At 32.9% G+C, this 14520-nt stretch overlaps 1 protein-coding gene across 1 annotated transcript in view; it reads right to left on the bottom strand.

Annotated features, from left to right (window-relative positions):
* The window catches only part of Dmd (dystrophin), a 1242252-nt gene extending 1230725 nt beyond the window's left edge, over positions 1-11527 (bottom strand). Inside the window, exons 1-2 of the mRNA XM_042692421.1 lie at positions 11489-11527; positions 11229-11390 (exon numbers count right to left, since the gene is read on the bottom strand). Of these exons, the coding sequence (XP_042548355.1) occupies positions 11229-11390; positions 11489-11527 (201 nt within the window). The remainder of the gene's footprint in view (positions 1-11228; positions 11391-11488) is intronic.
* Positions 11528-14520: the final 2993 nt, after the last annotated feature.

Genomic DNA, 14520 nt, shown 5'->3' with positions numbered 1-14520 from the left:
TATATATACATAAGCATTATCTATATCTATCTATCTATCTATCTATATATACATATATATATATATATATATGTGTGTTTAAACATTTCAACATTTCTCCAGAAAATCAAGGGGAAAAATAAAAATATAGTCTTTTAGCTATGTGTATGTATATATATATATATATATATATATACATATATATACATGTTACATATATATAGTATGTGTATGTATATAGAAAAACATGAAAAGAAACCATTGATAATATTGCCACCACCAAAACAAACATTTGTGTGAACTTGTGTAGCTATATTAATCTATCACCTGTATGAATTAAACAACTTTTTCATTCAAATAATAACTTTTAGTTCATATTTAGGATACATTTACCATCTACTTAACTTTATCAGAGTTGTTATTCTAGAACTATGTAATTAAAAATGCTTCTCACTTTAAGATAGGTTTATTGTGAAATAGGTAAGGGAATTGTTTATATAACAGATTATTATAGAAGCTTTCAGTCAGAATAGACAATCTCCTATTCCAAAAAAAAATCACTCTAATAAAGTAAAAGAAAAACATTACACCATCTTTTCTGATATCATGTTCATACTGAAAAAAACACACTCTACTATTTTTGCTATTCTACAAGAAAATATTGAGATAGAAGTGTTTTTGTCTTTTTTTGTTGTTTTTTTTTTGTTTTGTCTTTTTTTTTTTTTTTGGTCAATAGTGGGCTTGAACTTGGCCTGGGCGCTGTCTCGCAGCTCTTCAGCTCAAGGCTAGCACTTTACCACTTGAGCCACAGCACCATTTCTGGTTTTCTGGCAGTTAATTGGAGATAAGAGTTTCATGGACTTTCCATCTTGGGCTGGCTTCGAACCACAATCCTCAGATCTCAGCCTCCTGAGTAGCTAGGATTACAGGCATGAGCCATCTGTGCTCGGCTTTGGGATAGATTTTATCCAAACAAAATTATGTCTATAAATGGCTATTACAGTTAGAAATTTCCAAAATTATTCTACCATTATTCAGAATCACTGGAATTTTTCATTTAAAGTGAAGTCATGTAAAGCCAACTATATCCACATATCAGTACCAAAGCCAAATGGTATTTGACAACCCATAAACTATGTTCATAACTAAAACTCTCTACAAGTAATAATAATTTTTACCATACAAGACAGTTAAGGTCTCAGTGTATGTTATGATAAACTATACAGGTGTCTAGACATTCACACAGTGAGACCAAAGGAGGATATTCTGAGGACAGGATCATATAAGTACAATAACTATGTCATAAAAATATTTATCAAAATGAACTCCAGGAAATGGAAACAGGATTTTTTTCTTCTTCTTTGTTGCTGGTTGGTTTTCATTTCCTTTTGTCTTGTTTGTTCATTTATCTCTCTTTGGGAGAATAAGGCAGAGGGCACAGAAATGGAGGGACAAAGGGTGAAAAAATGCAGCAGTGCTATTCACTAGACACTATGTTGAAAACGTACTATGTGATTTTTTTTGTTTCTCTTGTATGTTCTTCCCCCATGGTATAACCCTTGTTTTCACTGTATTTGACATCGGTGCCCTGCATCTTGTATATACATTTTTCTAATTTGGGGAGGGGAAGGTAAATAACAAAAAGCTGAAACAAGGATACAGGTTGACCCATTGTAACAATGAGAAGACATTATGTTGAAAACGAATTTACAACTTGTGGGAGGAGGGGGGAGTTGGGGAGGTGTGGAGGGAAGTGATAGTAGGGGAATAACAAAGGAGGAGGTAATGTACTCATTACCTTACTCATTTAACTGTAACCCCTCTGTATACTATTTTTACAATTTAAAAAAAAAAAAACCTCTTAGGTGGGGAAAGGAGGGAAAATCTGGAGGAAAGCAAGGGAAGGGGTGTCATTGTTCAAAAAGACATGCACTCTTAATGTGCATTTATGTAACTGTAACCCTTATGTACATCACCTTTGCAATAACAATATTTTTTCCAAAAAAGACTGTTAAAGGGCAAAATTTTAGAACAAAAATATCAATCAAATATTAATAACATTTCCAATACAATGAATTAACTGAGCTGAGAACAGGCTTTTTATCATGCTTTACCTCATCAGATGATTCTCATATATCAAATTAATGACAGAAAATGGCAAGTCTGGAGTATTTAATGGGAAAAAAAAGAAATATCAAACGATTCTTGGAGCTTTTGTAACATTGAAGAAAGAAAGTACTTCTAGACAAAATAACTGAAAAATAAGTCAAGATGTACAAGACACTGTTGAAAAAGAAATTTACAACTTGAGGGGGAGGGAGGAGTTAGAGAGGTGTGGAGGGAAGGGATGGTAGGGGAAAAACAAAGGAAACAAAGCTCATTAAGAAATATACTCATTTCCACATAACGACTTGTACATCTCATTGTTGCAATGGGTCCACCTGTATCCCTATTTAAACGATTTGTTTTTTCCTTTCCCCTCCACAAATTATACCAACCCCAAATACAGTGAAAGCAGGGGTTATACCATGGGGGAGGGACATACAAAGCAACAAAGAAATGTACTCATTATCTTGCCCATGTAATTGTAACCCCTCTGTACAGTATTTTCACAATAAAAAGTAAAAATAAAAATAATAAAGAAAAAAATCACCAATAAAAAAAGAAATTACTCATTTCCTTACTCATGTAACTGTAACCCTTCTGTACACCGTTTTTATAATAAAAAACATTAAAAAAGAAAAATATTAATACTATGTAATCTTAAAACCAATAGTAACTTCATAATTACATTCAACTTAATGAAATATACTAAATGATAATGTATGGCAATAAACAAAATTTTAATAATGATGTGGGAAAATAGTTTGTCAAAGTTTCAGAGTATCCTGCATAATTGTTCAACATATGGAAAAAAGAAGAATCTAACATAGCATTTTTACTACAGTTTGTACAAAACAAAAATCCTCTAATTTGATTAGACTCTCTAGAAGGTTTATTTCCTAGAAATGAAACGTTAGATCTCATGTGTCCATTTGTAGCTTTATCTTATTCTAATGCAATAACCATAGCCTTAACCTGTTCAAATGTTTTTGAAACACAAATAAGAGTCTTCTGTACCTTAGACATTTGTAATGACCTAATAAAACACCATGGAGAAGCTAGAGTATGTACTTCCCCCAGTAATCATTCCTTTCCCTGTGAAAATTTCTTTTTGTATAGTTATAATACTTTGGAAGTATTTTCTAAACTTCAAACCTTGGCACTGTCATAAGCCACTATGAGAAGATAACAGGTTATTACTAAAATCAATATATTCTGATACTATTTTACCACTGTAATATGACTCTCATTGATTATAGTAAACTTGTTTTAGCAAGTAATTCCTTAATGTTCATATTTTTTTGTGCTAGCTTATGAATGGCAAAATTCCAAGAGCCATTTAGGGTTTTTCCACTTTTTCAAATTGTTACATTGTTGGTTATATTTCTGTTACATAATTTATAAGGAAAAACTTGAGGAACTTAATAAATTTACAAGATACATCTTAAGCACCTACTAGTTGGCCTTGCTTTCCAGAACATCAGCAGGAAGAAATGGAGGTAGACAAGGCAAAGATCACAAAAGTAAATTAAGGATAAACTAGTTTTAGATAATGATTACTAAAAAGGAAATTAAAACTAGCCATGTTACCTGGGTGACCAGTGTTATCTAAGTGTACAGTTTGGCTCAACTCTGCTTGCAGATATTTTTAGAATAAATATCCATTTGTGTAAGAGTAAATTGGGAAAAATATTCCATTAAATTACTTCAATATATTCAGAGTATGTGTGATCATTCTATGATGCTACTAGTTTGTTTCATCTTTATAGTTAGAAGTTGTAGAGAAATGCTCAAGTAAGGTAGAATAATTTATTTGCAGGTTAAGATGAACACTTCTGAGTTTGTAATATGAAAAACGTACATTTCATCATCATCCTTTCTATGAGGAAATAATAGTGTTGTTTCTCAAAATGTACTGCATAATTTGTGGTAGGTTTCCAAACTTTTGCATACTTACAAGTCATTCTTGTGATGGTTTTCCCAGCAATTCAACAGGTCCAAATAAATATAATAATAATTCTAAACTGGCAATCAATCAGTAGCAGCGAACCACAGCAATGTGACACGTAGCTTGAGAACAGACTGAAAATTAGCTACACTGTCAGATCTCCTTTGTTGAGTGAGGAAGAAAATATATTTGATATGGAGGTATCAGTTTGAAGTGAAATTGCTTATCTACTTCCTCATTTTCATATTTAGGTAGGTTATTTTATCCTCACATTAATTCTCAAAAAATACCCTAGAGGGTTTATACACTCTAATTCATAAATCAGAGAAGTAGGCTATAAAGTTAGAGGGTTCTAAGTCATTTGGCAATCAAGTGTGCAGGTTTATATGATAAAAGTCTGTTTTATTCCCTAATGAAATCATAAACTCAATCTGTCAGACCACAATCAGCATTTCATTCTTTATTTTTTAAGCCATTGATTTTGATCGTTTATAAAGTTTAAATTTAAATAAGACCAAATACATTCAAAGTGAATTAAAGGCTTAGTTTCCTCAATAAACATAAGACAAGCTCAATTATAAATTCTTTTGATGTGTAGCTAATGTAATCAGCTTAAATTAACAAGTTGCTTTGTTTAAAAATGATTTTTCTATTACTTTTATTGATACTAAATTATAGTCACAAATTTAATGGAGAGAAGAAGAATGGGAAGAAGAAATTAGAATTACAGTGTTCTCTTAATCAAACTGAAGTCCTAGTTTGGTGAATGAAACTTTATAGGTTTTTACTGTTTTCTTATTATTATTCTTATTGGATAAAAATGACCACAGGAATATATTTTCTTCATCTCCAGCAAATGAAATCTGATAGTTAAACCCAGTGTGGCTAACTTTAATCTGTTATAAAACTACATGCTACATTTGTTTTCTAAATTAGTTTACATTCCTCTGTTATTCATACAGTTAAATCTATGATGTGGGAGATTCAAAAAGATGAAAACAGAAATCCATGGGAAAAAAGATTTAGAATAGTTACATGAATATAATCCTTGTGGTATAATAATCTAAATAATTATCATATTCTTATTTATAGAATATGCATCATTCACACATAATGACATAGGTGATTTTAACAGTTGTCCATGTAAGGTTTTCTTACATATTGGAAATTCAAAATCTGAAATTATTGGAAAAAGAAAAAAAGTATGTTCTGAAATATCTTCATAATTTAAAAAATTATAGATATGTAAGTAGCTAATTATAAAAATACTACAGTGAGCCTTAAGATGAATCAGATAATTTATATATTTACTGTATATTTGGAATCAGGAAAAATGAAAAAAAAAGAAAATCAAGCTGAGTTTAGCCTCAAACACCTACATTGAAAGTTCTATTGATCTAAACTAACACAGGTGTAGAGTAGTTCTCAGCTATATTTTCTACCTTCATTGCTTTCTTATAACAAAGGAGACATTTAAAATAGGAGAGGAAATTACCAGTAGTTTGTTACTCCAGACTCCCTCACAATGAACATATGACAAAGACATAGCTAGGAATCTTATTATAGTGATTCTTTTTTAAAGACTACAGTTCTTATAAGACTGTTTAGAAGTATGAGAGACCTAAAAGTAATGGATATCTTGTCAAGCTATTCATCAAACAAACAGTAAAAGAACATATAATCCAATTCAAAATGGCAAATGAATTGAACAGTTTTCAAAAGAACAAAAGCACAGTGGGTGCCAGTGGCTCAAGCCAGTAATCCTAGCTGCTCCTCTGAAGAAGGAAAGTCCATGAGACTCAGAACTTTAAAACTTGGTAGGAGGTGGGGGGGAGGGAAGGGAAAATGGAAGAAAATGAGAGAGGGGTAACAATGTTCAAAAAGAAATGTACTTATTACCATACTTAGGTAACTGTAACCTCTCTGCACATCATCTTTACAATAAAATTAAATTTAAAAAAAGCTGGAAGTGGAGCTTGGCTCTGGTAGAGCACTGGTACAGTGCCAGCCTTGAGTGAAAAAGCTAAAGGGCAATGCCCAGGCCCTAAATTCAAGCCTCAGTACCAGCAATTTTTTTAAAAGGCCAATAAACCTATAAAGTTCAATGTCCTTAGCTAAAAAGGAAATGCAAATAAGGTAACATTCACATTCTCTTTCACACCTGTCAGAATGCTGTGAGTATAAAGAAAATTGATCAACAATTGAAAATGATCATGAGAATGGAGAAGGAGGAAAGAATCCTTACATACTTTTGGTGAGAATGTAAATTACTTCAGCCACTAAAGAAATCTTTATAGAACTTCCTCAAAAGCTAAAATCACGGGCTGGGAAGGTTGCTCAGTGGTAGAGCACTTGCCTTGCATGCCTGAGGCCCTGGGTTCGATTCTTCAGCACCACATAAGCAAAAAGAAAAAAGCCGGAAGTGGCGCTGTGGCTCAAGTGGTAGAGCGCTAGCCTTGAGCTGAAGAGCTGAGGGACAGCGCCCAGGCCCAGAGTTCAGGCCCCACGACCAGACCAAAAAAAAAAAAAAAAAAAAGCTAAAATCAGAATTACAATATGATCCAGTGACACGACTGTTGGGCATAAAACAGATAAATCAAATTAGCACACAATAGGGATGTCTGCACACCCACGGTAAACTCAAGTGCTTAATTTTAGCTATGTTAAAATAGCTGACAGTTTCTTATCATTTTGATGACAGAATCAATCCTGATTGTAATTTGATTCGCCTAGGATGCAGTTTGGATACTTCAGTTGTCTATGCTGGATAATATCACTCGTTAAAACTAAATTCTGTATGTTAGTATATTTTTGTGGAAAATGAAGGCATAAAACAGATGAACTCATACCATGAGTTTCTTTAAAGTTAACAGAAAAATGGAACTTTAATTTTAAAATTGCTTCAAAGAAACATTAATGTTTTATTTATTTTTGCCAGTCCTGGGGCTTGTACTCAGGGCCTGGGCACTGTCCCTGAATTTCTTTTTGCTCAAGGCTAGCACTCTACCAATTGAGCCACAATTCCACTTCTGGGACTTTTTCCGTTTATGTGTTACTGATAAATTGAACCCAGGGCTTCATGCATGCTAGCAAGCACTCTACCACTGAGCCACCTTCCCAGCCTTATTTTTTTAAATTTTATTTTTTAATTGAAAAGGTGATGTGTTGAGGGGGAATGTTCAGTTACCTAGGTAAGATGATAAGTACATTTGTTTTTAATCATCATTACCCCATCCCTCTTTGTCTCCCGCTTACCCCTCCCTCAACCCCCCAAGTTGTAATGTTCATATCATACATACTGTCAAGTGAATATCAATGTTGCCGTGGTTCATTCATTGTTCTGCTTTTTCTGTAATTCCCTTTCTCTTCCACATATCCAGCCCTAATATTTTTAAGGATAGTATTTTTAAAAGATGCTTACATTTTTGTTTCAGTATCTATTTATTTTCTAGATGAGGGCTCCTATTAACATTGATTCTGTTATCACTGTCATCATTTTAACATTGTACTTTAACAAAAATCTCTTTTCAAGTGGCCTGGCATTGGGCGGTTTGGATTGAAATCACAGCAGTTAAGATGGTAGTTTGGCTAAGTACTATTATAACAATAAAATGCTTCTGTATCAACCTATGCTCTTGTATTCTTGCAATGTGTTTGTTTTATAGTCTAAAATGTTAAGATTTCCTCCAGTAAGCTTGTATCACTAAATAAAAAATAAGAAAACTCAATAAAATTCAAGTTAAAAGGACAGAGTTTCCTAAGCTCACAACAGGTTACTGATTAACCCACATGCTGAAGAAATGAAAAACTTTTCTGTCCTATAGCTAGAAATACTAACGAGGAAGCATCTTGGTCTATGTTGACTTTTAATAAACTGAGAATATAGTCACCAGAATATTATACATATATGTTTGAGAATCTTTTTTATTATTATTAATAAGTTTTTATTGTGAAAATACCTACAGAGGGGTTACAATTACATGAGCAAAGTAATGAGTACCTTTCTTATCAAACATTGTTGCCTCCTCCTTTGTTTCCCCTTACCATCCCTGCCCTCCGCCCCACCCTCTCCCTGCAAAGTTGTAAAGTTCGTTTTTCAACATGTCTTGTATATCTCATTGTTACAATGGGTCCACCTGGAAAAATGTGGCTTTACTAACAGATTCAAATTTAGTAGCAAAACTATCAGTGTACCACACGGTGGAGGCAGACACTCACAAATCTCTACAAACAGTATTTGACAGAAAATGTGAGCACATTCTGAGAAGGACAATAAATAGGATAATGCCATTCATTTTGACCTGCTCCTCTGTAATGAATTAAAATACTATTTCGTTTATGAAAGGAGAAAGCAAACTCCACTAGGCTTTTAATTAGCACTGGCGTTTTCTCTACATTTAAAGAAATATACTTGGTTTTTGGTTAATATAAAGTATTAAGATATATCTCTCCTCTCTTCACGCACATACACACAATAATTTTGTTATTTTGCTGGTATTCTAAGTGGGTGCTGTGGCTGGCATATGTGATTAAGTTCTTATTGCACAGGCAATGTGTTTACTCTCCACTAACCTCTTTCATGGAAGCTTCAAAATGAGCTTTAGAAAATAAAACTTACGTTACTCTGAATAATTGATATTTTTATAGAAAGTAATTTATTTGCTGTCATCATCAAATGAAGAATTGGAGAACAATGTTTCAAGAGCCACCAAAGGGTAGGTTATATTTTCCAATATTGCATATTAGCACCAAGGGGATTCATTTTCAAGTAACACCTTGAAAATGCAAGTAAAACAGAAATATATAGAAGATGGATTTGAAATGATTAATATTCTAAAGTCTCTTTGTTGAAGTGGATTTAAAATGTCTTAATTTCTGCTATTTGCATGTGCTTCTTAATTGCTATGGTTAAATATTGTAACATAAATTTTCATCTGAGAATGCTAAATAGATTTTTTCTACTATTAGAAACCATTATATAATATTCATCCTTATAGAGTCAGGCACTCGTAACTGTTTTGTTTTGTTTTTTGTTTATTTTGGTGCCAGTTCTGGGGCTTGAACTCAGAGCACGGGCACTGTCTCTGACCTAATGCTTGAAAGCTTGAGCCACTGCTCTAGTTCCAGTTTCTTGGTGGCTTAATTGTAGACAATATTCTCAGATTTTCCTGCCTGTGATGTCTTCAAACTGAGATGCTCAGCTCTCAGCTTCCTGAGTGGCTGGAATTACAGGATTAGCCACATTAGCCACTGAGTTCCAGTCTCATTCACTTGTATCGAATACAAGAATACACGTTGTATCCTACACCACAAACTTTTCAACTTGACATTTTTTCCTAAAGCCTTTCAAATTTCTTTCTTTTTTTTTTTTTGCCAGTCATGGACCTGAACTCTGGGCCTGGGTGCTGTCCCTTAGCTCTTCAGCTCAAGGCAAGCACTCTACTGCTTGAGCCACAGCAACACTTCCGGCTTTTTCTGTTTATGTGGTGCTGAGGAATTGAACCCAGGGCCTCATGCATGCAAGGCAAGCACTCTACTACTGAGCCACCTTCCCAGCCCAGCCTTTCAAATTTCTTATAAGCCAATCTTTAATGTTTACTACTTATACTTTCATTTCTATGTCTCAAAATTAAGTATTTATTTTAATGTGCAGATTTTTTATTTTATTGTTTAACAAATAATTTATATCTTTACATGTTTATTTCCATTCAGAAAGTTATGAGAATTCTTTAACCAAATATTCCTCTGAGGACATCCAGTAAATTGAAAAAAAAGTTGAACTCCTTTCTACTCTATATTTAGATTATAATCCTTCCCAAATCACTGATGATATCTTTCTCAATCTCATTTATTTTACAAAAGCCTATGTGAGTGAAGCTGGGACAGTCTCAGGAATGCTAGCGAACTTGACCAAATTTTTGGAGAGGTAAAGCTCCTCAACTATGGTTGCTATTATTTCCCATTTTTATTCAAAACTTCCCTGGTAGGAAAATAGATTTTAGGATTTTTAGATTATCTCTAATGCTCTTTATATAATTTCATATGCATCCAAGTTTATATATATATATACATATACATAATACATACATATACACCCATATACACATCTCCATATATATATATATATATATATATATATATATATATGGAGATGTATATATGGATATGGATATATATATATATATATATATATATATATATATATATATATATATATTTCAGCCATAGGGCTTGAACTCAGGGCCTGGGCACTATCTCTGAGCTCTTGTGCTCAAAACTAGCACTCTACCACTTTAAGCCTCAGAGCCAGTTCTGGTCTGGCTTTGAACTACCATCCTTAAATCACAGCCTTCTGAGTAGCTAGGATTACAGGCGTGAGCCACCTGCACCTGGTTCTAAGTTGTATTTGAATAGGGTCTACAATATGTAGGAAAAGTTTGAAAAGTAGCCACACAATGACTATTTATGACATTTTATTTAAATGTCATGTGATAAGTCCTATGATTCTTCACATACACTTAAATGTTATTTAAAAACAAAAACTTGGCCTTTAAAAAATTCTGAATGTGAAATTATATTTAGATATAGTCTAAAATTACACATTATTATATCAATTTAGATGTTATTTTATCTCTCAGTCTAAAATATCTCATTAACACAATTCATAATTTGCACTGAATGTGTATGGGTTGTGGGTATACTAATTTGAGTCTATCTGGCATAATCAATAGTAACAAGAAGCAAACCTGATTTTAACTCTGTCATCAACTACTTGTAACATTTTAATTTTCAACAAGAAAGATATCACATGACTTGTGATTACATGAAAACTAAGATGAGTTGATAGCCAAACTTTTGAGACTACTATTTAAAGTTGCCATCGCAATGTTTCTTTTCCTATTTACATTCTTACAGTTTTCCTCCAGCTTGGGTGGAGTTGGAAAACACTAAGTTGAAAACAGTAAGCCTCAGTGTTTCTATTTTTCATTGTTTCTATTTCTATATTGCATACTTGAAAAAATAGATAAGTATGCTAGTCATGATTTCTTTTATCTTTCCTTCTACATAATCAAATCTGTCAATCCAGAAACGTCCATACAAGTAATTGAATTAACTTTAAGATAGAAAATCAGCAACATCCTGTGGAGGTAATTAAAAACAAAAGAACAGAAGCTCTTTCTCTGTTAGTTGTACTTGCCTGGGCTTCCTGAGGCATTTGAGCTGCGTCCAGTTTGTCAGCAATATAAGCTGCCAACTGTTTGTCAATGAATGCAAGGGACTCCTGAATCAAGTGTAAGGATTTTTCAATCTCTTGGGCGGACTGGATACTCTGTTCAAGCAACTTTTGCCTTCGCACAGCCTAAAAAGAAAAAAGAAATACATTATCCGAATGTTACTCTCAGTAATTCCCAATCCTGCTGCCCAGTAAAATGAAGATTCTTGGCTCTCCCATATCACCTTTTTGTAAGATAGATTTCGCAACTTCCTGCTACTCATTCAGCTCTGTTTATAAAAAAAACTTTTTTAAAAAGATAAGAAGAAAAATAATTAGTACCCAGAATGACAGGATCAGTGATCCCAGCAAAGAAAAACTAAAATTAAATAAAAGAGGATCTATCCTATACATCAAAGAAAGAGGCTGGAAAAAAACATTAGCAAAAGAATCTAAGCTACTGCAATCTGTTGTTCTCAGTCTGAATGTTCCTCCTGATCTCATTATATAGTTGAAGAGATTTGGTTTACTTAGAATAGGGTCATCGTCATCACAATCCAATTCAAAACAGATAATCCACTTCCACCAGAGAGACACATACACAATCTGTCCAGAATAGGCTCCTTTTCAAAAAGAGAGTTTTAGATAACCATCTGGTTAAGGATTTATTTTGATTACTTTTTCAACCAGCTTTACACAGATGTTTTTCCCTCTAGTTTCTTTTACAATTTGGATTATGGAAATGGCACAATTGGATTTGTGTTACTGCTGAAGTAGAACAAATAATAAGTAATCCTAATATAGCTGCAATTAATCTTGATTGTTACTATAAGTATGATTAGGATAATTTAACACTTTTTGAGTATAAATAGCATGCTGAACAGATTAGAGTCTTTCTTCAAGGATCTGTTCACCTTTAAAAGAGTACTTTTACAAGTAAAGACTAGAGTAGGCACCTTACTGGAAATTTCTTAAATCATTCATCATACAAAGTCACTTTTATTTATATATGAGGTTTAGGTCTGTTAATATCATTGAATAAAACTCTCTTGCCTTAAGACTAGATTGAGATATTTAAAATGATCTTAACTTTATATTTCATATAGAATATTAAATATTATTTATAGAGAGAATGCAATTTTTGGGTTTAAACTTGAATAATATTGGATATATCATTATTTTTCAAAGAAGCAACTCTAAAACACAGTATTTCAAGGAGATAATTAAAGGTATCTTGACCAAGGGAAAAGGAGACTAAGAGTCTACGAATGCTTCAGAGAAGAGAGATTCCTCATTATTTTCCTGGAAACCATAAATCTTTGCTTCAACATTTATCCTAAACATTACTTTCTTCTTATTCTACTCAAACCCTTAGTTAACATCAAAGACATCTTTGAGATGTTTTAGCAACTCTCAATACTCTACCTCAAGACATATTTCCTGCATGTATGTATGTATGTATGTACATACATAGGTATCCATGTATATATCTTGCATGTATGTATATGTCTGTGTGTGCATATATGTGTATACCTTCTGTGTGTGAGAATATTTCCACTTGTATGCCCCATAGGCATCCAAATGTAAATAGCTTCAGGGTGTTCTTTTGAAAATGAAATTGTGTCTTGCTGATTAAAATTCTCTAAAGATGATTTTTCTTACAATATACTACGTAGTCTTTTTTTTTTTTTTTTTGGGTCCGGTCGTAGGGCTTGAACTCTGGGCCTGGGCGCTGTCCCTCAGCTCTTCAGCTCAAGGCTAGCACTCTACCCCTTAAGCCACAGCGCCACTTCCGGCTTTTTTCTTTTTGCTTATGTGGTGCTGAGGAATCGAACCCAGGGCCTCAGGCATGCAAGGCAAGCACTCTACCACTGAGCCACCTTCCCAGCCCACTACATATTCTTTAATATGGCGTAAAATGACTTTCTGTTGAAGTCCCTGCTATTTATTATCTTTTATTTCATTTTCTATAAATACATTTATTTTTTCATTTCCTAACATAAACATATACCATGTCCCTATGGATTCTTGGTCATGTCCCAAACATTTTGTTCAGGACAATCTTAGCTTCATTTTTTTCTTGGATAATTCATCTCTGTTGAACTATCCCTTTTTCTATCCCTGACACATTTTATATTTTGAGACATAATATTTTTAAATATTTATTTTTAACTTAGTAAGTAAAATTGTATACATTTATAGTATTTTATATTTTTATTTTGATATTTTACTACCAACACATGCATTGGTATTTCTTTATGATATGGAATGACTAAGCTATTAAGCTTCTTAACAGATGCCTTATCTCATATGTTTATAATTCCCATATTCTCTCTTGAAATTTATATTTGTCTGAACTTGTATTTGTCTTGGCTTGTATATATTTTTAATGTAACACGTTGCAATTTTCCATTAATTGTGCATTAATAGTGCACTTACTGTACACTCTAAATTCTAATGAGGTCAAGGATTATGGTTGATTTATACACTGCTATCAATTCATCAAAAAACAGAATAGCTTTGTCAATGACTGGATAATGATACAAAACAGGATTAATGAGAAAAATACAAAAAGTTCAAGTAGTTTAAGTCAAGGAATTTACAAAAGAAATTGAAAAGTGAAAGGTTACCACTTGCTGAGCAATACATCCTTTGGAGAAAAAAATGTCCTATTATTTTCATATCAAAACTATCAGAATAGGGGGAGCTTATTTGGAGCATTTCTACTAAAATATGCTTTTCTGTTCCTTTTATTAGCCGCAGCTACTTGTACAAGGGTATGTCATTTTGACAAGATTGATGACTAAGACCATTCCCTAATTCAAACACAGTTTCTTTGTATCTGTGAAAAATTCAAGTAGAAATATGTCACATGATAATTTAGATAACAGTACTCACAGTTATAACCAGAGCCTTCTGTACTGTACAAGAAAATATAGCCTATACAGACCTTCTCCACAGAAATGATTCTGTAATGAATAAATGCTAGTCTTTTCAGAAGTGGTTAGAGAGTCCCTCCCATCTTACACTATTCAGCACTTACCTCCTCAGGCCTTGTTCAAATTTTATTGCTTCTCTAGCTCAATGCAAAAGTAGTCTACTCTATAATGTACAGCTATTAAATTTTAATATAATTAAATATTAAATAATACAATATAATATAATTTTAACCATAAATCTAGCTTCCAATTTATGTTTAGAACTTTTTATTCTATGAACAAGATTAAATGGGAAGAAAGGGGAAGTATGACTTATGAAATGATGACAGAGTTGATCT

Source organism: Dipodomys spectabilis, unplaced genomic scaffold (assembly GCF_019054845.1).
Source record: "Dipodomys spectabilis isolate Male_0828 unplaced genomic scaffold, ASM1905484v1 ptg000156l, whole genome shotgun sequence".
NCBI lineage: Eukaryota > Metazoa > Chordata > Mammalia > Rodentia > Heteromyidae > Dipodomys > Dipodomys spectabilis.
Note: the sequence above shows the minus strand (reverse complement) of the source record. Positions and strands in the feature narration are given on the sequence as shown.